We start from the raw sequence: 25,556 nt of genomic DNA, 5'->3' as shown, positions 1-25,556 counted from the left end.
ATTTCAGATGCAATAATTGCTGTCTTTTTTCAACACTTGAGGGAACAAAAGAAGACGATCCATGTTGAACCTCCGGACATTCATTATTTTTTTTACAGCAGCAACGTTGCTTGTCTGCAGGCAGCCCTCTTTCAGCCAGGATATCAGATTTCAATGTGCTGTGCTGCAGCTATTGCCTGATATCAGACAGAATTGTCAACTCGTTACACTCTATTTCCATCTTCAGTCTGACATTGGGACGTGTCTAGATGGTAACCACGAGATTTAGTTTTAGGCAACGAAACTGCTTTATTAGGTTTAGGAACGCACACAATGAAGAAACAATGCGTACAAATCTCGCAAGAGTTTTACAACTCCAGGGTTACCATCTAGACACGACCCTGACATTGCCACTCTCACCGTTTTCCGTGGGAGAGGGGGATTCGATTTTCCAACATATTCGCCCAAATCGACATTGATGCGTAGCCATGCCAACATAGTGGTTTGCCGGGGTTTTAAGAGTGGAGCGGAGCAAAGTAAAAACAAACTACTTACTTTTAATCGATATAAAACAGCCGCGTCTAAGATAGCAGCGTCTATCTTGTCTATTGCGGTCACCATTGTTGTTATTACTCATCCTTGGTTCCGGCGCACAGCTTGACAACACTTGATAATAGCTTGACAATGGTGTTGGTCCTGCCCGTGTTGCAGAATGGCGTTAGTCGTTAGTCGTTAGTCGTCCCCCCCCCCCCTCCCCGCAGCGCTCACTGGATCGCTCGCATCAACTTCGTGGAGTGGGCGGATTCAAAGGTCTGGACCCAGACAACTGTTAGTCTGTTACAGGTTTAATTCTAATCATATTATTGTCTCTAATCACAAATACATCTTGACATCAAAATGCATTTCAAACATGCAGAACCTCTCGTCAGCAAACACTGAGCAGAGTGTGTATGAATTCAAGCAATAAGAGAGATCTATGAATTAAACATGACTACTAGCGGTGAACTGAAACCTCCTCTGTTCTTTTACATCAAATGTAACCTGTAATGAATAATCCATTATAATGCTATAAATCCACTTTAGAGCCCTAATTGGAATAATTTGGTCATTAATTAAAGGGAGGATGATTGAGGGAACACCCTGCTCGCTATTGTGAGCTTCTGTTTTGTAGAGCTACTGCATGATTTTAGGTCACTGATAAATCTATCACATTGCATTTGGATACAAGGTAGAGAGCTCACAGGGTTGTGCACGGACCAACACACAGCAATATCTGGCTAACGTATGATTGATGAGTTTAGCTTTAAATGAGATCGAAAGATAGATAAAACAAATAATTAAACAAATTATTCAATGTGAAACGGAAAGCATTTCTAAAACCTTTTTAAATAGAGGCTTTTATGGTAAGAGGAGTACAGTACAGAGGCGTACACATAGTGAAGTGACACTTCTCTAGCTGCTTCCTTCGTCTGTTGTTCGTTTCAGTGAAGCACTTATTTCTTTATGCCATCGGTTTTATGTCTTGTCCGTCTATTAATGTCTGAATAGAGCGATTTTCATGACTGCTGACAACAAGAGTCATGTAACAGGTTTTGAGCACATCTTAGTGAAATTTGAGAGGATGTGGACTTTGTTTAATGAATGATACCTCCTGACACGTGTTGTGGTCTTTCTCATAACCAGAGTGAGTGAGGTCAACAAGTGACAGAAACTGTCCAGGCCCAGCTTTTCTTCCCCTGCACTTATTTTGCCATGCCTCATTAATTGATCAGATCCCTGAGCAAAGTATGTTTTTATCAACAATCAAGTCAAAATTAGATCAGAATGAAATTACATTGAATGTTAAAGTATGACTTAGTATTTAAATCATTAAATACATTAAATGCTGATTACAGTCAAATCAACTGCATTCTCAGATGTTACACAAATGACAGCAATCCTCCTAGGTTAAAAAAAATAGAAATCCTGATGTCTTCCCTGCTGTCACACACTGAGTAGAAAACAGGATTAGTGCAGAGAGCGCAGAGGTCAAACAGGAGGACGGAGATGCATGGAACTCCAAAGTGTTCAATGTTAAATAAAAAAGTAATTAATTATGAAATATAGTATAGTAGTAGTATTTACTATTGTATAGTAAATATAGTCATATGAATAAATTATGTAAAATATATAAATAAAGCGATAATTTGTGAAATAATTAAAGAAATTATTCAAACTCAACACATTATAATAAAATGTTATTTCATCATCCTTATTTTCATAATAACAGAGTTTTATAATAGAACTGTTTATTTTAAAATGCCATTTTTCAAGTCTAGTTTTATATAATAATAATAAACTTTTTTTATAGAGCACTTATCAAAACAAAGTACAAAGTGCTTTACAGAGAGAGAAATAAAATACCACAGTGAATGATGAAATACATGAAGGACAAAAACAAAATAAGAGATAATAACAATACATTCAAAACCAATAAATTAAACAGACAGCTCAGATAAGATCAGAATATGCTTTCTGATAAAAATGCGTTTTGAGAAGAGACTTAAAAGAAGACACTGATTCAGACAACCTAATTTCTTCGGGCAGGTCGTTTCAGAGCCTTGGGGCCCTGATGGCAAAAGCTCTAGATTTATGTTATAATGGCATTTTTCCCAATAACACTTTTATTTCATGACACTTTTTTGTTGTGTCCTTTTTATTTTATTAAGTCACTTTTCATGACAGTGGTATCATCACCGCCCTCTCACCTTTCAGCCAATCACATGCGCCATGGCTCTCAAGCAAGCAAGCTCAACAAGTGCTACCACATTTAGCCAGTTAGCTGTTAGCTAGAGCAACAACAATGTCAAAGTAATTCTGAATCAGTTATCTAGAGGCTGCTGCTGTAAATAAAGACAGCACACAGACACAGAAACTGACATTTTATTTACTTAGCTTATGGTGCACATGCTACCTACCTAGCTGGCTACCTAGCTAGGCGGAGTTGTGAGTTTGGTTTATTAACGTTAGTTACGTATCATAACTCCAGATTCTATGAGTATAGGCTTCGCCCTCTAAGAGCTGTCACATGTGTGCGGGGATAAACCCAATAGCGACAGCTAGAGGGCGAAGCCTATATGAAATAGAACTATGGTTACATATTGCATGATATACAGGAAAGGTGGAAAGAAAACATAAAAGCTTTGCTTTGGCAAAACTAAAGTAACATCTTACTGAGCTGTCTTGTGTCCAGTATCATCAACTTCCTTTGACATCCTGGCTGACCTCATACCAAGTGAACACATGGCCACGGCCAAAACTGTTATTTTAAATTACTTTCACTGATGGGGATATAACAGGAGAGACAACAAAATGCAGGTAAATGTCCTTCAAATAACCTTGGAAAAAAGGAGAGTTAGTAGGTGTGGTAAAAATATTAAGTGTGACAAAAAAGAAATATTCAAGTTAAGTAGCAGCATATGTCAAAACTATACTTGAGTAGATGTACTGAGCTACTTTGCACTACTGAGATACAGATACTCAAAAGCATGAAAAAGCCTCATGGGCCTCAAGGAACCTGTAGGGAGTGGAAGTGGAACTGGTTTTGATTTACGACCTAAATGAAAGACAACATGCAGGAGAAGGGGGAAACGTCACATAAATTTAAACTCCATCTTAACACATTGTGAGCTATTATTTTGGTCATGCACATGAACATTGCATGCATGGTGTCTTCATGGTGGCAGTGAAGTTAAAACTTTTACATCAAATATTAAATTTAAAACAAAAATGTACTTGACTTTTACATGACATGAAATTTACATGACAACACATCATAAGACAAAACAGCTGTTTGAGCAGGATGTCTATCAACATGCATGGTGACTTCTTCCTGCTTATGGTGGAGAGCGGCAAGAATGTCCCACAGCCACAGGTTGCCTATTTATACCCTCCCCCTTAAAAAGGAGTGCTTTCCACAGCTGCGGGTGTAACTGTAGTGAAGTGCTCTTGAGCAAGGAATACATGTGATGTCACTGTAAGTGCAGTTGACACAACCAGTCCCCCCTGGGTGGCACACAACAGTCAGCATCTACCATCATAGAGAAAAACAAGGCAAACACTGGTAAAATGGTAAAGACTTGTTTCAGAGAAGATTCATAAAGAATTCAAACAGAATTTTTTACACACTGCTAAAGACTATAAAGAGAAGAGAAGCGACGTCATGCTTACTAAGGTGCCGTGAGGTTAATTAACCACTGATTTCTGGATGAAACATAATAAAATCAAAATATTTTTACAAAATTGTCAAGAGACAACCAGAACAACTGAAACCTCAAGAACTGAAGTCAATTGCATGGTTACCAGCAATGTGTGAGCACTGCAGGAGGACAAAGAGTTCAAAATGGATCAAACATGTAAAACCCCTCCAGCAATTTACATTTCCCTGCAAACTGAAACCATCATGTTATATGTTATGTAAGTGTGAGAATTTTTCACTTTTGTTTACAAACAAAAGTATAACATTGTTGAATCAGATGAAAATATACTGGGAATTTAACAAGACTATGAGGCTACAGCCACGCTAGCCTCTCTGTGAGGCGGTCCTCAGGCACAGCGGTGCTTTGAGCTAAATGCTAACGTCAGCATGCTAACATGGTGACAATGACATTGACAATGCTAACATGCTGATGTTTAGCAGGTATGTTTACCATGTTCACCTTCTTAGTTTAGTGTGTTCGAATGCCAACATTTGCTAATTAGCTCTAAACATAGGTACAGCTGAGGTTGATGGGAATTAGGTTTTGGTAGATATTTGGTCATAAAGTATTGGGCAAATTAAAATCTTGAGCTGACAGTGGCGCTGGATGAAAAGTTATGAGATCACCAAAGTGATTACAGTTCATCCTGTGTCATGGCAATCCATCCACTTCAGCTGTGGAGACATTTCACTAAAAACCACAAATGTCACCTCATGGTGACCCTAGACGAAAAAGCTACCACCAAGGTCAGTAGCCTTCATCCTCTGGGCACCGTGAATGTCTGTACGAGATTACATGGCATCCATCTAATAGTTGTTGAGATATTTCAGTGTGAACCAAAGTGGTGGACTGACAGACCAGCCAACATTGCCATCCCTACTCAAGTTTTACTCAAGTAAAAGTACTTGTGTGAAAATGTACTTAGATAAAAGTAAAAAGTAGGTCAGATAAAATGTACTCTGAGTAAATGTTACTGCATTACATTTTTAAAGGGCGGGAGGTAAAGAAAGAAAATGTTAAATGATGATATATGATACTACTGTTAAATTAAAGAACACATTTAGGCTACAAAATACATTAATCAGCTGATTATCAATTATAAATATATATTTATCACCTTATTCTATATAACCTTACTAGAATTAACCATACGCCCCACACTTGGACTGTGCCCCTCTCTCCAACACACACACACACACACACACACACACACACACACTTGTGATAAAAAGTAAAATTACACAAGTACACAAACAATGACTTTGTTACAGTAACAAGAGTAAATGTAGTGTGTTACTTCCACCCCTGCCTAGAGACATGCCGCAAGCATGGTGACAAATGTCATCACATACATCAAATGACCTACTGTATGTCTACAGTTTTTTTACATGCAGACCTAGACATTGTCTTGCCAGCTGTCTGTTTTCTTTATGTTTATTTGTTTTTGGACACTTCTGGGCTTCTTCTGCCATCCCCATTTTAAAAGACACAATCATATGAATTATGGATTATGTCCTCGAGCAAAGTCTACTCACAGAAAGTGCACATAAAGGCCTGAAAAAGTCTGCGGCAAAGCCCTCATGCGCATCCACTGTAGATTTTATGGTGGGGCAGCCCCAAGCTGCTGTGGACTTACTAGAACTGTACATCAAAGTCTGTGACAGCAAAATTAGGGCAAGAGAGACTCTGAGAGGAAGGAGGAAGGAGAGAGAGCTGTGGAGGTGGAAGGGGATGTGTTGGAGTGACAGTGACACATGCACATACACATGTTAGATTGATTAATTAACTCATCCATTACCGTCATTGATTTTACTGTCCAGAGTGATATTGATAAGTCCTCCAAACTAAATAAATGTTATTGGAAACAAAGCTCATGCACACTGACAGGCTAAATAGGGTTTATTACATTCAAAGTTCGCAGGGGTGAGAAGGGAATGTAGACAGATGTCGAATTTGAAATCACTCTGCCAACTGATCTGATTGGTCAAACATGATTTCCATCATAATTAGGTAGTTATACAGAGAAATGCCATACCATGTTGATTCTTACTTATGATAATGTATTGTAGCTAACGATATATATATTGGTTTTACATACTGTATGTTTATCTTTGCATAATCTTGCATAAATGGGCAGGTTATGTTTGTACAAAAGCTATGAGACCCTACAGAGAGTCTTTTCAGTATTTATGCAGATGATGGCAATGACTTTTGATTGCTGTAACATTCCGCATTAATCTTGCCTCCATTATCAAAGTGCGGAGCACACAATAAGGAGCTTTATCTATCTTTTTAACTTCACTATGACAGATTTTCAATCATCCCTATTTAGGTGCTGCATTCATATTCCACAGTTTCTTCAACATTCAGTATAAACACACAGAATAACATAAACGACATAAAGAGATTTAATTAATCTTGTGCTGATATAAGAATTTATTAGCCATTAAATGTTATTAATAATTATCAAACACTGTCTCCATGTTCAAACAACATCCCTCTAAGCCACATAAAAACATTCACGTCACTCCTCATTAATACTACATGGCAATATGCAACAGTAAAGACAGATATTTGACAATATTCACCTATCTTTTGAGTTTTAACCTCAGCAGTGCAAGAGGCCTGCGGGCAACTTGGCACAAAATACTACAACAAATATTAAAATGAATGTGTTACAATGGCAGCCAACAAACTCAATTCCATCTACGTCCGCATTGGCAATGGGTTTTCCTATAATTATACGATCTGACCAAAGAAAATGAGCTAAATTTCTCTGGGAAATAGTGTGAAGATGGTGAAACACTTCAGATAAAATGCGCACAGCAGACTGAGATGAGTAAATGGATGTTTTAACATTCTGTTAATATAAAACTCAATGACTGGGGCTTCTTTTTGCCAGCAGACATGCTGTGAGACAATATTCAGATGCAACAATTATCATAATGTTGTGGCTATACGACAAGTCTGACTGGAAGTGGAAGCAGTAAAGTTGAGAAGTTTTAAGCCTTCAGCACTAAGACAACAGAACTAAATGCTGCTGAGCAAGAAACATATTTTCCATGTCTTTCTCCTCAGGACCAGTGATGAACGACTTCTGTAATCTGAATAGGGAATGGAAATGTGTGTATTGACAGGAATGTGTGTCCATTCTTACCAAGAACGAGGGCATAATGAATTCAAAACAAGCAACAAGCACTCAGTTCTGATTTTCAAGAGTTTTTAAGTTTCTGGCACATCTCCGGATCAGTCGGCCTATTAAATGGTTAATATGCTACATGGGAATGTAGCTCTTAGTGAGTGTTAGTCATTACAGTATGTTTCTTCATTACCTGGTGGATTTGAATATTATGCAACACAAAAGAAATAAATAAGTCAATTTTCTCAGAAGAAGAAAGCAGTGGGATGATACAACTGTTTCATGTAATAATTATCTCTGCAGCTCAGCAAATTGTTTTGTGCTTTCCTCTGATGTTTTCTCAAATATGGTGAAAATAGAAGTGTAATGAGGGGTACAAAATAAAGCATCTTTGCATTTCAGAGACATATGCAGTTTCTCTACTTCAGTGACCCAGCTTGTGCTGATATTTATATTCAACTGGGTGTAATTTAACTCTTTAAATGCTCATTGTTTACATTTAAATTGAAAGTCTATATTATTATTACAGAATTCGTAGTAGTACCAATATTTGTCCCTGCTTTCCCAAAAATGGATTTGATTGGCATCTTTGCATCCCCCAAAGGGAACAAAGACGAAAGAGGATGTATACATGATACTGATCAACTGAGGTTTGAAGGGAAAATATTAGAATGCCCTTTTGTAGCAATCTCGTTTGAGATTTCTTTCTGGTGATGTAGTGACAGAGTAACCAAAGACAGTCAGTTGACTGGAGGCGGCATTCAGAGTTTCAAGACTAAAAAATGACTTACTCCCTCTTTCTTCATCCCTTGCCATTGCCTTTTCTCAATCCTTTCTGTCCTTTAAAGCCCTGTCTCAGCTTGGACCAGGGCAAATATAAACCTTTCTAGACAATTACTAAAGACACACTTCCTCACCTAAGAATGCTCTGTTTTAAAATTATGTATAGAAAAAAATTGTACGTAAAGACTAATTGTATGTACATCTGTGGCAGTTATGTTCTGCTATATCAAAATAATGCCTGAACATTTGAATATGTCTCTGAATATGAGCCAGTTATAGCTCAACGTGGATCCATTTAGCTTAATTTCATTAAAGTATCTCCATGTGAACATTTTACACAATGGTGGTTTTAGATTGAATGCCCCCTTTGATGTGACAGTTTTGCATTTTACTGTTGTGTGGGACATTTACAATGACTACTACGGGGAGCTCAGAATGTAAAAAACACTTTGTGAAACTAAGTATGCCAGCCAGTCAAAGCAGACAAAAGTCAGAGGATCACCCAAGTTATTACAGTTCATCCTGAGGGATGCATGGATGTGTGTACCACATTTCATGGTAAATCCATCCACTAGTAGTAAAGATATTTCAGTGTGGACCAAAGTGGTGAACCAAACGACCAACGAACCGACACTGCCATCCCTACAGCCATGCCGCTAGCATGGCAAAAAAAAACCCTAGTTTTAATATCTTCATTATTTATGATTTTATTTTGCTCACATGGTGCATATTTCTATCTTAATTTGTTTACTTGAATGCAACAGAATGCATGCACAGAGTGGTGGTAGTTTGGGATGTGTCAATATTCACATCTCTCTAACATCCTGTTTTTGCCCCAGGGCACCCAAAGGCTGTAATCTAGTTGACTCACATCTTTTGACCCAACTGGCACCAGAACCAACTTGATGAGTGGAGGCGATGATGATTATCAGGGTCAGACTAGTTAGATTTAGATCTATTCACAGAAACACTAGCACAACTAGCCTGCCAAGAGCTCAAGGAAGAGTCTTAAAACATTCTCTCTTGTTTTAGTAATCGATTCTAAATTCATTTCTTGAAGCTCCCGTTTGTGTTCGGCTACATGTTGGGATAAAGTTCAACCAAATAAAATTCCTGCTACTAGTTCAAAACTGTATTCACTCCAAATAATGCCAAACCCACTTAACACAGAAATATTACTCATATAACGATAGTAAAGCAACACTGACAAGTAGTGTTTTATGTATTTGGTCTCAACCCTTAGGAATTTCGAATTACGCACGATGCGCGTCATGAATTCAGTAGTGTCCAAGTGGGCTAAAAAGGCGCTGAACTCCCCTCCTCTCTCCCTCCCTCCCCCCTTTCCCTGAATCCTTCGGGACAAATACTCATTCACTCTCACTGTGTGTGCGTCAACGAGCGGTCTCTGCTGCTGCTCGGGACAAAACCGCACGCAGCTGCTTTCATTTTCCAGCGCTCGAGACCGCGCGATCAGGAGGGGAGCTCGCGCTTCTTGCTGCAGGGATATCACCTCTGATGGATTTGATGTAGGACAAGAATACACATTTATTTCTCTCCCTCTGCTTATGACCATTAGGTGATAGTTACACGTGCCATTTTGTGGAAAACAAACTTGCAAATACGTCCTTACCGCCACCGGCTTTAATGTGTTTTATGTGTTTGCGCTCAACAGTGAGGTAGACTTATTCGGGCTAATTTTACAGGAGTGTCGGCGTGTGGTTTATCCCGTGGATGCGGCTGTCGGGGTCGGTGTCTGAGCCCTGCAGGATCAGCCTGTCATAGGGCATCATGATTTCTCTGGTTCTTCACAAGTGGATGAGGAATATTTCTCCAGAGATGTTGTTGCTGGTGCCGATATTGTGGTTTTTACCTCTGACTGGAGCGGCTCCTTCTCTGACTACCGAGCAGCTGGACACGGGGGTGGTAAGTTTTCTACCTTTTCTATATGTGGGGTGGGAAGTTTTGCTACTTATTACCACTTTTGGACACGGGGGCTGGTGACTTTTCCCACTTGATACCACCACTGGACATATAGTGGTGCGTTTTTCTACCATACCCCTCTCTTAGAAAGAACAGTTGACCCTACTTTTGGATGTCAGAGGCAAATGCTGTCCTCTGCATACTTGATCTGAATTTTAACATCTCGCAGCAGTCCAGTGCACGAGGCAGATTGGCGCTGCAGGCTGGATGTGATGGAAAATAAAATAGGAGCCTGCTCTCCAAAGCAGGAATCAGGATCCCTGTAATGGCTAGCAATACATAAATGTAAATGTATTTGCCTTGGCGGAATATCGACCTCCTCCACAGCATGCTGACATAGTATATATCCTGTATTGATGAATGGCACATGGGGCTCACTTCCAGCACAGTGACAAACCAAGCCATAAGACGTTATTGGCTATTTCCTTTTCTCAGTCATGCCTCTAAAAGACTGCTCCAATCTGTCATCTGATGCCAAGTTTAAACAATAACTGGGTTTAAAATAGGGTTGTTTAAATGGAGATGTGATGGAGGGAGCAGATCCTGCTGAACCATATAAGCATAACAGGCCATGGCTATTTGAAATACAAGATAATAAAGGGTGAGTTGTGAATGTAGTAGTTTTTCGAAGTTTAATTTAGTGGCAAATGATAATTGTGAAAATATCGAGGAAATCAAAAAGTCTCTTATATGACTATTCACAATTTGTTTTGGCAATGAATGCTTTATTATTCTAAAAACTCATTAGAATCACCCTTCCCCTTCCAATGAACTGTATCTTAGCAAATTAAAGCTATTATCTGATATTTTCATCAGTAGGTTAGACCCACAGTATCCTTCAGTATTATATCTGGAGCACCTGCAGTTAAAACAAGTATCTGCAAACTAACTCTTGAGATAACATCCTAATTAATTGTTTGCTTTAATTGCTCAAATATCAACATACATTTGTCATTTTTTTGCAGTTTTTTTCCACATTTGCCACCCTGCATCAGTCTTTCAGAACAAAGCGTTGATGCATTACTGCTGCTCATCCAGCTTCTGTCTCTTCAGTGTTTCTCTCTGTCTCTCCTCAGCTGCATTGTTTCTCTTGTTTTTCTTCTTTTTTTGGGGGGTACAGAAGCTTGAAGATGAACCCTGTTATTAAAGACATTGCTGAGGTATTTCTATTGCTGGACCACCTCCCTGTGGATGTGTGCTGCCGGGAGACAACCATTCATCTTCTCAGTCTTAGATACTCTTAGCTGCAGACACGAATTGTCCCTCAACTCCACAAGTTTGTCGAGGACAGTCACATGGTGTTGTGTAAGACTTGAGTGCACAGAGAGGAGCACTGAGTCATCTACAAATTTTATCAGGTAATGGTTAGGATGTGCAGACGTACAGCTAGTTGCTATAATCGTGTTTTTACACTGGAGATTCAACGTGGGCAGTTGGATGCGAATGATCTGGCGTTTGGTCAGGCAATCCTTAAAGCTGCCTTGATACTATATTATCCCTTATCATGCTATGTTTGAGTATCTGAGCAAACACTCGGCTGCTTAGCAGAAACAGAGTAATGCGGACATGACTGCAGTTCTTTTTCTCACCACATATCTGGTGTAAGTGCAAAATTCACTGCTGCTTTGTTCCTGGTTTGGTTCACCAACTAATGAGAATAATCTGTGTTTATTGCTTGTGAGGTATTCAACTCTGCTCATCAGTGTTTTCTTCGGCTCGCCATCATTTCGTGCTGTATGAGCTCCTGTGCTGGGGAGCAGCTGCCCACAGATTTTTCATGAGCCTACAAACCAAAACAATGAGCTGAAAGCGGCTTAAAGCTGCAGTGTGCTGAATCTATATTCTCAATGAGATTGGCAGCACAAACAAACCTTTCATATTATTGGAAAACAGTGTTGGTGGTAATATCCAAAATATTGCTTAATGCAGGTTTAAATTTTGAGGATTTCTTTTCTAGGTTTAATATTGAAAAATGACTTTTGAATGCTATCTGAGTTTATTCTAAATAGCTTTCACTTCCCAACCAAATTTAGCCTTGTTTTAACATTGATGTCACTTCATGTACTGTAAAGTTCAAGCCACAACTTGCCAATCATGTCAAAGCATCTTGGAATTTCATGGGTAGAAGTAGGGCTGCGGCTAACGCTTATTTTCATTATTGATTAGTCTGCTGATTATTTTCTTGATTGATTCATTTGTTGTTTTGTCCATAAAATCTCGAACAAAATGTCCATCACAGTTGGCCAGAACCCAAGGTGACGTCTTCAAATGTCTTGTTTTTTCCAACCAACAGTCCAAAACTCCATAATATTCCATTTCTTTTTTCTGTCGATCAACAAATCAATTAACAGGCTAATGGTTTCAGCTCTAGTTAGAAGTTACTACCTTAGACTCAGCTAATAGTCGTGGTGTAGCATAGTGTGTGAGTGTGTTTTGTACAGTGACTTGTTTTCGTCCTCGGAACAAATGGGATCTTACACTTGATTGTGATACTGGTCGTCTCAACAAAGGCAGACAGAGTTCTCTCAGGTTGTTGGTTTGGTGTTAGAGGGGTTTAGAATGACCAAGGGAGTTGGACAGACAGATGGACAGATGGGCACCCATCCACTGGCTGATTGACTTTTAAATAAGACTCCTCCTGCATTTATGAAATTGCTCTCAGCTGTTGAGAGCAGGTAGATAATTGGTTGTTGAGGGTATGAGTGGGTTCTCCTTTCTTGTGTGCCCAGTTGTGTTCTAACGGCTATACATTTGGGACTTGGGCCACAAAAACAACCATCTACCCACAGAACCGTGTCCTGATCTCCAGCTCTGCTGCTCCCCAGTCCCATTACACTCCAGAGCCACTGTGCTGCATCACTTGGCTTTTAGTCGAGCTTGAGCGCTGAATGTATCCGTCTCTCTTTGCAACTGCTGTACACTCTGACTGTAATTGACTGAACCACAAACTTAAGCACAGCTCTGAGGCATCCAGTTTCTAGTTTTGCTGTTATCTAGCCCAATATATCACTGCAGAGCACCAATTTGCAATTTCAGCATTTTAGAGAACTGCTACATAACAGCTATAATGTAATCTGCAGTATGTTTTCCGCTCATCAGATCATTTTACTCCTGATGGCTGTTTTCTGCACTGGTACAAAACGACTGAGCTCCTTAGGGGACGATTCGCCTTCGCAGGCAGCACTGTACTTGCTTTAACAGCTGTCATAAGATTGAGGTGACCAGATCAGCTGCTGATAAAAGCACCTAGAAACTGACCTTGAAGAATGTCTGTGTATTGTCTGTGTCTCATTCAATGAGGAAAATTTAATTTCTGTAATTTTTTTTATGCATTGTAAGAAATAAAAACAAACGAGTGTGCGGCGTATGCCTGATGGGACAACCATACCATGCCAGTCTGCTTCAAATTTATAATTTCTTCAATGAGAATACCATCTGGTCTTGTGTCCGTTGAATAAAAGAGAAGAAAAAAAGCCTGGTAGACGCCACCTACTTTCACCACTCTCCCTCCCTGCTAGACCTCATAATACTCAGTTCTCATGCAACTAGCCTGCCCGGCACCAGCACCACCACCCCTCATTAGCTCTCTCTTTGCCTCTCATGAGTGTGTGCAGAGCTGATAGGACTGTGTGTTTCACCAGTATCATATTCTGTCCTCTCAGTCTTTCAGTCTCCTTCCTTCATTTTTCTTCTTCCAATCCAGATAGGAGGCTTTCTTTCTACCAGCACATCATGGTTCTTCTGATTACATCCAGAGGCCCAGGAGTAGAGGGGGCTCAAAGAGAAAACTAGATGTGGTGACAGTTGAAGGAAAGTACGATGGAGGAATTGCTGCGGTGAAATAAGTAATCAACCAGACAGGGTCAAGAAAGGAAAACACATATGAAATGAAAAGAAAGAGAATACATAATCTAAAGAGTGGCAGACATGATTGGGACTATTTTCTTGAATGTATCAGCAGAATGATTTAGGGAGTGATTTCACTTTTGCACATTACACCTGTAAGATATTTTTGAGTCATTGTCTTAAACAGCTGTGACATGACTGCAGATAAGTAAAAGTACTCAAAATGCTGGTTAACTTGTATTTCTCTTCATTGCAGTATCATGCTGGATTATTAGGCTACTTTTAGCACCGCTGTCCCACTTCCATCAACCTGTGACCTTTCTGTCTGTAGCACTGTATCATGGGGCTCATATCCAGGACAAGGACACTTTTTTTTCCCCCAAGGACGTCAAGTGGGAGATGACTACACAGTAAGATAGAGTATATCATTGTGTGATGATTGACAGAGAGCACAAGAGACAGTTCAGCATGTAATATGTAGCACATTCTCAGCTTCTCAGGAAGAGGGAGAAACTGTGGAAACCAACCAGTCTTTCAGTCCTCTCCTATCCAATCTGTCATCGCAGCTTTGCGAAGTGTAAAAGTTCTCCGGGGAGTTGCAAGTTTCTGGGGAGATTGTCAGAGTTTATAACATCCTTAGAGGCCATTTCAACAAGGATCTTAAAGGCCCTGACTTTATTGGCTGCCACTGCAGTATGGCGGTTTGGGGCTGGTGTGTGGCAGATGCAACACAACAGTTTTTAGTCAATGACAACACCAGATACATTTGGGTGAATTCATGACTTAAAGATAATAATATAGACAGGAAAGCCTGCTGGTTAAATAGACCATTTTATAAGTAGCAGGTAAACACTGCATGTGTTTCTGGTGGCGTTTTTGATCATTAATGGTAAATCCCTGTCTGTTACTGAATCTGGCTGACCTTTCACAGGACTTTGAATATATCTTAGATCTAACTAATAGTCAGACTTCAGATGGACGTCTAAATTCATCCATTGCACAAAGCTGTCTAGTTCTTGACCATCTTAAGTAGGACTCATTTGTTATATATTCTGGGTAGATTAAGACTTTTTTTCCAAACTGAAAAACATGGCTGATCGTGCAACCACAAGGTTACAAGGACATTTTACTGATGTAACAACAGATCTCAACACAGTGCAGACCTGTAGCAGTGCTGAGATGCTGAGGCTTCTTAATATAGGGCTCAGTACTTCAACTCACTCATCGGTCAGGCTCAGGATAGTTTCCTTGGGCAAATGAAACATGCCTCTTAGTTCTGAGTTAGCCTTGGGGTCTGGTGGCTAACTTTTTAGCCTTAAAATACTCTACAGACCAGTCTAAAATATCTTTGTGAAACTGGCCCCTGGTGCTCTTGGGAAATATGTTCATGTATTGCATATGCATTTCAGAGAAATACACAAAGAAACAAATTAATTCTCTCTCTACTTACTTAACGTAATAGTACAATGATTTAAATGATTTGTGAAACAATAATGTCGTGACTCACGAACTCCAGGTTGCATCTTATCAGTTAATTTGCTTTTCACTTCAAAAGAAAAGTGTGGCTAAAATGTCCATTTGTAGTCACAACACAGTATAGATCTACCTCTGCTATTTTTGCTTTATTTTACAGTAGTGATAGGTTTAATATTGTGGGAAAGTGAGTGCTGTTTTCCGCAAAAAGAGCTGCACACGATAGTCATTTTCCATTGGCTTGAACTGACTTCATTACTTGAGCAGGCCAGGGTTCCCCATATAGAAAACCTCAAATCAACTCCATGTGGACAGTTCTATTTTAACCCGAGTAGCCCCGCCTCTCCTTCTTGTCCTCGACCAGATCAAGGTTTTGGTTGCCATTGCTATTCAAAGGACCGACCAGATCTTGTAATTACAGTGGTTTCTGGTGTTGTGCTGGCTCGCATGCTGAAGCCTAAAATAATCTAAAGCCCTGCCAACTGAACTGCCAATAGACTGTTTTAATAGTACGATCAAGAAAAACCTAAAGCAACTACAAAGCTACTCTGAAATCGCTTGCAGAAATTGGCACAATTATAATAAATGTGGTTTTGTGTGTGTGTGTGTGTGCGCATGTCAGTTTTGTCTTGTGTGTCGCCATAAAATGTGTGTATGCATGATTGTGTGTGTGTGTGTGCGCGTCACTGCCACACTGGTGATCTCATAGTTTGTCTCTCATTAGCATTTGTCATTTCTTAACAAGTAACAGCGGAGTGGATGGTGAAAAAAAGGAAAGGGGGATGGATGAGGATGATTGCTTATCATCTGTGGAGTCAACTTCAGGACCGGTATGTGCTCATGATCCCATTTCTCTGAAGGTTCAAATTGAAAAGAAGAGAATTAGACAGGAGAGGGACGAAGACCAAGAGAGATTGAGTGGGTGGCAGAGATAAGCTACGTCTCCGTCCAACTATCACTGGCAATTAGGCCCACTTTCTTTTAGTCCAGTATTGATATTCAACATCCTATCTAGTGAATATAATGAGCCGCTAACAGTCTGCTGAATTTCAAGTGGTACTCATGGTTGTGTGAATTGCAAGTTTGTATGACTGTGAGAATTGCAGTCTGGCTTAATCTTGCAGTTGGGTTAATGTTAAGAACAGGGCCGTGCTCTTTTAGGTTTTAGTTTAAAAATAGAGTCAAACGCATATAGAGATGAACACACACACATGCAAGTGTGCACATGCATGTGTGTGTATTTTTGCATGTGCATACTTACTGTAGACATGCCAGCTGCCAGAACTCCTCAGCTAACACCAGAGAGACATTGTCTTCTTTGTAAGGATCACTATGGTAACACATAGCAGCTATTTCATGGCTTTCATGTGGGCTTTATGAACTGCATACAAGAACCATCGATAAATACATGCTAATGTATGTATTCCCTCCTAGAGCTTTGAAAGGCAGTTACACAGATGGATTCCACCTCGATTACCTTCACATGACTGTAAAATAAGCTTTACAGTTTCTGAGCTACAGGTTGTTATTACCTCTGCCAAGGAGGTTTTTTTTTCGGTGCCATTTGTTGTTTGTTTGTTAGTCTGTCAGCAGCATTACGGAAAACCCAGCTGGCCCGATTTTCATTAAACTTGGTGGAAGGGTGTAGCATGGGCCAAGGGAGAACCCATTCAATTTTAGAGCGGATCCAAGGCAAAATAGCTGTCCTCTGCGTGTTTGACTGAGCTCCTACAGACACACACACACACACACGCACACACACAGTGGATAGCAGAGCAGAGAGGCCGCAGTGGAGACAGTGAACCAGGGGAAATGAAGGTAACATGAAGGTAAAAAGTGGAAGAAGTAGAAAAGCGATATTCCCGCCCGCTTTATCTGCAGTTGTTGTTGTTGCTACAACCACAGCGTGCTTGTTAAGCTAATAGCGAATTATTATGAACAAGCTAAAGCTGGACTATTGGCCTTGGCGGAGGTCTGTGCTCTCCAAGTGCCCTTCTAGTTATTATTGTTATTAAAGTCAACATACACATTAGTAGAATAATATACCATTTTATGATGTATGATGTCCCTGGTTCCTGTAAAGTGGATTTGATTGACGTTTTCCATATCCTTGAAGGTCACAGAGATTAAAATCGATCTACGTGTGCTATTGATTAACTGGTTGGTTGAGGTTATGACAGAAAAACAATTATGTAACGGTGACTGACCTTTTGTTGGGATGTAGTTTGAGATTTCTCATAGATGATGCAATGAAAAATTGTTAAAAGCACACTTCAAGCCCTGCCTAAACTGTGACTGGAGTGAAAAGAATCCTTCTAAGACAATTATGATGTACACGTTTGTTCACATGAAAATTGTTTCAAATTTTAAAACTTTGTGCTTGGATCCCGTAGAACATTAATACTGAAATACATGCAAGAACCAACATTTACAGTCAAATACAAACATTTGTGCATTGTGAAATAAGCTCAAATAGATAGTCTGACATACGCAGAGGCACATACAGTTAAACACAGAGACAGTAAACGAACAAATTTACTCTGTGATAGTTAAAATCTGTCAGGTGTGTGTATGTTTTGCGTATGTATTTGTGTGTAATTTCACACCCATCTCCCTTATCCTCACTATCGGGGGACACTGCGCGAGCTTTATTCAATCCTTGTGTTTGTGGGCTTTGGCTGGGTGCCATGCCACATTACCGGGGTGATTAATGATTTTGTCTATAGATAAATGTTTGTGCACATACAGTTTTACAGGGTTGTATGTGTGTCAGCCTTTCGGAAACTCTTAAGGCTTTGTTGGATTTGCAACAGGAGTCGTGACTTGAGGTCATTTACCCGGTCTCCTGCAGTGAGAGAGGGTTAAGTTACTGTGCACTGCATAGCCTTGTGCCATAATAATTTAGGGCTGCCAGATTTCTAACTAAAATGCACCCATGACTGAAAAATGCAGAGCTGATAGGACTTGAAAAGGCACAGGGATGCTACTGGTGTATCTTATTGGCCTCTCAAAAATTTCAATGAGTTTGCTGCTGGCACAGATGAAGCAAATTCTGCCCAGGGCAAACTAAATCTCTAGCAAGCCTGCGATTAGAGTCAGCAAAGAGGTTCCTGTGGTCCCTGAAAAAAACTTTTTTCAAATCTTTTTTAAAATTTTTCAATATGCGTTGCTTTGAAAACACACACACACACACACACACACACACACACACACACTGTCTAACACACAAGAAGAAATGGATAAGTCATGTTTGGTGTGGAAATGTGAGCATGCACAGTTTACTCATAACACTGTGCTTACACAAGCTTGATAAATGAGGCCCTACCTTATTCCAGCGCATGGAAACGTGTTCTACAATGTCCTGCTTCAACCTCATTTCTCCCAATAACCTGGTTTCTTTTCTGCGTGGAGCCATTGTGTCTCCTTTTCTCTTCCCCTTAACTGTCTTTCACATTCTCTGTCCAACCTCTTTCTCCTCTCTTTTTTTTTTTTTTTTACTTTTACTTCTGTCTCTCTCTCTCTCTCTCTCTCTCAGCTTTCTATACAAGCAGCTGTTCTTAAACCGGGGATTAGATGATTCACTTACAGTCACATCTTAATCCCCGTTGTCACACTCTCACACACATAAACATGCAAATTAGGACAGATTTTCCTCCCAAGTCTCTCAGAAATGACATTCACACCTCAAACTGAATGGAAACTGGGTGTCAGAATAAGCACATCCATCAGAATGTACTGTATCCTTTCAACAAGTCAGTGTCCCATTATATGCACGTTGTATCTGCAGGAGAGCAAAATACTTCCTGAAGTGAAGTAATTGAGTGTTTCAGCAGGGTGGCGCATGTGCCATCTGCTTGCAACATAGTGGGCCGGAATCTAACTGATGACTTTGATTGTATGCCATCCCTTTTCTCTGTTGTCTGTCTTTCCTGTTCACTGCATACAATCTGAGGAAAATAGTTAAATTATAACACATTCTAATTGAAAGAAAAGTCTCCTTATGAAATACATCTGTGGAACGAAACCAAACTACAAATTTCCATGACTTTGAGTGTCCTTGTCGGCTAAAACAGCAGTCAACTTTTTAAGATGACAAAATCTCAATATATGAAGAGCTAACCCCTGCTAAGAAAAGTCTGTAACTCTGACTGACACCAGTTCTCCTTTACCCCTTTAACCAGTGTTTATTCCTTCCACTGTGTTGGTGATTACTGTTGGTCCGTTCGTAAAGGGACATAAGACATTATATATACTGTATTCTTTCTGACGCCTACTTGTTACAGAGGCTTTGTCACATATCGGTTAAGTAGAGGCGGTGCCATTGTGGATCCACTGGAAATATTATATAATATATGCACAAATAGTGCTAAATATATCAAATGGGCCAAATCATTTGAGGTATAAACAGAAAGTGATGGTGAGGATGAGGATGTAGATCCCTTCAGTAACATAAGGCCCATTGTTCTTGGTTTTTCTGATTTTCATCAAATAATAGTGAGAACCGGATTCCACCAGATTTCATGCTCCCACGCATCCAAATGTTGTATTTCCTGCTGCAACAAGAAATTGATCACTAATGATCAATTTTCACTGCTCATTTCAGTTATAAGGTCCTCTTGTGAAGAGGACAGCTTGAAATATGCTTCTGGTAATAGAAAGTGAAGAGAGAAATGTGGCGAAAACAAAAGATAGCTATGAACTCCAAACACTCCATAATGTTCTGATAAAATACAGTTTCGTCTGATTGCCAGTTGACAATTTATAACATACATAAAGTCATTCATTGACAACTCTTCAACCATCATACAAACTACTTTTCCATATTAGTCAAATTTATTGATTCTCTCTTGATTTCACAGCAAGTTAACTACTCGAAAATCATCATGACATATAATTTCAATAAATAATTGAAGCAATAGGCAGTATACACAATCAATAAGGGAAGCACAAATGCAAGTCTGCTGCTGCCAAAACTATCCAGGTGATAACCAAGAATTTCAGATCATAAAAGACATTAGGAGCAGAGTTGAGGGATCTACTTTGGCAACACACATCAGTGTTCAAGACTCCTGCAAAGAGGCGTATCAGTTCTAAATTGTCTTACGTCTTTTGAAATAACTTGTGCTTATGCAGAATGAGATTTTAAACACTTTATTTTACTGATAATGTGTCACTGTACTGTGGGGTAATGATGAGGCTCGGGCTGAAACACTTATGTTGCTACTGTTGCCATGGCAATCAAAGATTGTCGAGAACTGTGCGAGTTCGGGACTTTTCTCTGCAAGTTTAATTTATTTAGAGTCGGCACCAAATAACTTTTAGAGTTGAGCATGCTGGTTTGCTCTTTTTTTAAGGTGAGGTTTTGATCATGACTCATGGTCACCAAAACAACGAAATTGGTCAATGGTCTTCTCCTCACGACTGACTTTGATTCAATTTCAGTGGTCTTGTCTGCTAACCTGAGTGCAGCTTTTGATACATGAGGTTCTCTCTATATATACTGTTTTTCTACTGTGTGTTTTAAAGGTTCTGTTCTTTGGTCACAACAACTTTAGCTATACATTCTCTCTCTCAATAAAACAATCCACAACTTTGGCATCCATTTTGTAATACTACTGAAATGACTGATTAACACAAATGACTAATCCAAATGAATACATACTTATCTTAATTTTAAACAGTGAATGTCCCTAAACCCTTTGCTAGGTCTACTTCCAGGCCAGTTTTAGATTATAATTATTTATATTAATTGGCCAGATATGACAATTAATGAAAACATAAATCGGGCACTAGAGGACAAAATGAGTTGTTAACGTTGTGGCATGGGTATTTTTTTTAAATTGAGCTGAAGGATTTTAAACAATTAGAACATTGAGCGTTAAACCTTGAATACACACATGCATGGAAACACATAAAAAAAGGCGGGGGAGGTCATGTTCAGTTTAAAGCAGTAAGAAGGAATGGTGAGGAAAATGCACCCGAGTAGACAAATGACTTCTAGGCATGGATTAATTCTCTTTTACCGCCTGGCAATCCAGCCTCAATTTTCTGTTCGATTAAACGTGTCATTCAGGTTGCATGTCACCCCCAATTTCCCTCTCTTTCTATCCCCCTATATTCTCCTTCTTTGATCTTATCTGTTTGCACAAATGAGACTAAATCCTTCGTTTCTTCAGTAAATTGTGTTTACGCTCAGGATATGCCATTGGAATGATTTCAGGAGCTTCTCAGTCAAACACACTTAAGCACGCTTTCATTCCTTGGATCCTGCATCATCCCAGTGTATACTTTAAGTAAACCATCTCTCTCTCTCTCGGAATAAGCTGGTGATATAAAATGGGAAGCTGCTACTACTGCTTTGACTAATGATAGCATCTTTGCCGACACCCATGGATGTTCTTATAAAATTCGATTGAGAGAGAAATCTCCTCGGTGGAGAGCAACATAAGAAGCAGCGGACTGCTTGATGTGAGACATTTACATCTGTGTTTATTGGATTGTGTGTCATTGAGTTGAGACTTTGTGTAATCAAAGCTGTTTAAAAGGCAAAAATTCATTTTGGGGCCTTTTGTTTGATTTTTATCTGATCTTTATCTGCATTCAGAGATTCTTCTTCAGAGAATGTCCATATCATCTTGTGAACAAGGACATAGAGAGCAAATAGAAAGAAAGCAAAAATATTTAGCACCTACAGTATAAATACAAAAATAAATTACACTGCCAGTCATATATTAAAGCAGAAACTTAGTACCATATTCGGCCGAATATAAGACGGCCTAGATTATAAGACGACCGTGACTTGTTTCCCATCACTAAGGACGATTGTTAAGCTTACAACCCGTAGCTGCAGGTCTATATCTCTTTGTGTTCTCTATCTTTTAGTGCTTTCATTGTGTGCATGAAATGTCACATTTTCTGCACTGAACAGCTCCCCCTCTTTCTTCCATGAGCAAAAACAAAACTCTTTGCATTTTGTTGTCAGCAAAGAGGCAATGGAAAACTTTATCCTTAATTGGCATTAATTCAGGGACTCACATAATGGTATCTCAAAACTTTTAATGCTACAGCTCTCACTTGTCAAATAAATTCAATTCATAACCTTTTATAAGTCCTGGAGGTCAGCCACATGTCTGACATCATCCTCGAGGTAGTACGGAACAATGTAAACACTATAATGGACTGTGCTACTTCATGACCCCTTGAGAGTCATTGAGGTCGCAAGGTTAAATGTCTCCCAGTGACTCATTTCCTGTCCGTGAGGCTGAAGATGAAGGGACTCCACAGCTGTTCATCAGGGCTAAACAGGGAGGTATTGTAGGATAGAGGAAGCCACGTGCGAGCAAAACGGATTCTGCTTTTGAGAGATGTTGCTGTGGTGATACCATAGTCAGAGAACTAATTTGTTTGTGTGTGTGTGTGTGTGTGTGTGTGTGTGTGTGTGTGTGTGTGTGTGTGTGTGTGTGTGTGTGTCAGCTGACAGACCAAAAAAGGATGTGATGTCACAGGTCTGACATAGGTAATGATGAAATAATGAGAAGTGTGAGACTGATACTGCAGTTTGTAGTCTGGTAGTGTGATATTGTACAAACTTTGTAATGTACAGTACACTGTTAGCACTGCATCTTGTGTTTGGATGCAGTTGTTTGTATTTGCAGGTCAAAGTTAAACAACTGTGAACTTTGACCTGCGAGTCTGCCAGAGCCAACCGGAGCTCACACTGAAACAAGAAACTCATTCTTCAATTCAACAGTTGCATGGGTGTCAGTTACAGTGGATGAGAGGTGAGTGAATGTTTGAGGCGGGTGCACGTGTGAAAATGTGTAAAATGCCGTTTATGTTTTAAAGCAACTTGTGTCCATGCTAGCATTTCCATAAAATAAAAATATTAACAATACCTTTAAAAAACATGTCAACATTATTTTTGACTGCAAAAAGGGATGACTAAATGTGATTTCAGTTGGACTTTAAACCTCTGCTCTGTGGTCACCTATATGGTGTTTTAATACAACCAAACTCATGATTTAGTTGTTGTTGAATATTTCTGTTTCTGTTGTCAGACAATGGAACACCAAGCCAGCACTTTCAGAGTTATCCATTCTGGAAAAGCTGTTTTCGGGTGAGAAAAACAACATTTTTTAAACCGGCTTAACGTGGATAAGTTTCAGTATACAGTACACTGTAGGAAGTTTTAAATTTTTTTCAGAACTTGCGCCGCCCTTAATTTTTACAACTGGCTTTGGTGGGGGGATGTAAAAGGTGAATCCAGACAAATTTAAAATGTCTTTGCATTAACAAAACACATAGAAGCAAAATGTATCAAATCACATACGGTCCTATTCTTCCTCAAGCTCACTCACCCACACATAGCCTCTCCGTCTCAACCCTCCGGTTTCAAACGCTACACTGATCACTGATGCATCTGCAATTCAGCAACGCTTCAAATCTGCGCCCACATTAATCAATGTCTCACACACATGAAGCTTGGCTTTCTACCTCAAATCTAATTTTTTTTCTTTGGCTTGGACAATCAGCTTTGATGCAGAAAGTCAGTGGGCAGCTCTGTTTGCTATGTCCACAGCCACACATTGCTATTGAGAAACAAATCATGAGTCAAGAGTATTTAATTAGGGAAAGTCTGGGCAATTTTCTATGTCAGACAGCGCTGCCTCCCATGTCCAACAAGCTCTATATATAAATACTAAAAATATACCATACCATAATATACTATAAATACCATTAACTAATGAGTTGAAGAAAGATGTAGGACTACTTAATCTCACTACTTAATGCTCTTTTAGGACTATATGTAAGCCCTATACTTTCTTTCTGTGTGTCTTCTTTCACTCAAAATGTTTCTTATGAATTTGTAGCTACTCCAGACCTTACTGTATTAACGGATTACAGGGACCAGGGTTCAGGATTACAGAGATAAATTATCCTTCGCATTCCAGATACTGCAGCACAGACCCTATAATACCCACTCCACGCCTCAATTATATGTGTGAGAGAGTGAAAGGCAGAATGTGCGTGCAGCATGTGCAAATTATTGTTTCAATGTGGATATAAATAAGAGACTTGAATGTGCAGTCTCAAACTACTGATCTCATCCGTGAGACAATTTCATCCACCCCCCACGTTTAGGATTTGCTGTTACATCCAGTTAAATACATTTTTAAACGTCGTATTTTGGAGTAATCATTGAATTTTGTAGCAACCTTGCATAAACAAAACACAAAAATTGCATTATATATAATATTTTGCGAGCTGCCTCACAGGTCTGACAGCGGCAGAAACACTGTCTGCTGGTTAATTTCATGGTTGGTCATCGTTTATTTAGGACAAGGGGCAGCCAGAAAACATGCGGCGAAGGCAGAAAATATTAAGTGCATGAATTGTCTGGATGTGCATGTATATATGTACATATTTATATGTAGGTGCAGGTATATGAATATGCATATACTGTAGGCACTGTAGTGCAGCCATTTTGTAACCCAGAGAGGGAAAAGGAAGGTTTTAGTCCTCTGTCTTTGTGTGTTCTGTTTGTTGATGTCTCGTGTAGTTTCAAAAGGTGTTTTAGGTGACAGTTCAACTTTTAGTCCAAGGCTCATGGGCTTCAAAACATATTTTAATTAAAAGGTACCCTGTGGAGTTTTTGACCGCTAGTTGCGCTATGGAGCAATATGCAGACACAGATATATAACCACATATATCAAAGAAGGTATAGCTAACTCGGTATAAACAGTAAAATCTCTGACAGCTGACAGATTGTTGTTGTCACACAGTATATATCATTATACCACACAACCAAGGGACTCGAGGTGTCTAGGAAAAAGTAAGAAAAGAGTATGCATTGAAGTCACCACATTTGTTAGAAAGGATGTCATGAGACAGAGAGCTGAATCTGCCGAGGTTACATGCTTAAAAAAATTGACTGTTGTTGCAGTAGGTGGTACATCAACAGATGAGTTTGGTTTAGGAGGCCGTCTAATTGTACCACAGAGAAGTGCATCAGTGCAGTCCTGTCTCCCACGAAGTATGCAGCGAATGATAAATGCCAGCTTATTGACAGTGAAAGTGTTGTTCAGATTGATGAAATGCTGCACAGCTGCCAGTATTCA

General features: G+C 39.5%; 1 protein-coding gene across 1 annotated transcript in view; it reads left to right on the top strand.

Moving 5' to 3' along the window:
• The first annotated feature begins 9,505 nt into the window (after positions 1-9,505).
• LOC122865838 (matrix metalloproteinase-17-like) overlaps positions 9,506-25,556 on the top strand; it is a 61,047-nt gene continuing 44,996 nt past the window's right edge. The window contains exons 1-2 of the mRNA XM_044174745.1: positions 9,506-9,665; positions 9,843-10,062. Coding sequence (XP_044030680.1) covers positions 9,928-10,062 — 135 coding nt within the window. The 5' untranslated portion in view covers positions 9,506-9,665; positions 9,843-9,927. The remainder of the gene's footprint in view (positions 9,666-9,842; positions 10,063-25,556) is intronic.

This window comes from Siniperca chuatsi, linkage group LG18, assembly GCF_020085105.1.
Source record: "Siniperca chuatsi isolate FFG_IHB_CAS linkage group LG18, ASM2008510v1, whole genome shotgun sequence".
NCBI lineage: Eukaryota > Metazoa > Chordata > Actinopteri > Centrarchiformes > Sinipercidae > Siniperca > Siniperca chuatsi.
Note: the sequence above shows the minus strand (reverse complement) of the source record. Positions and strands in the feature narration are given on the sequence as shown.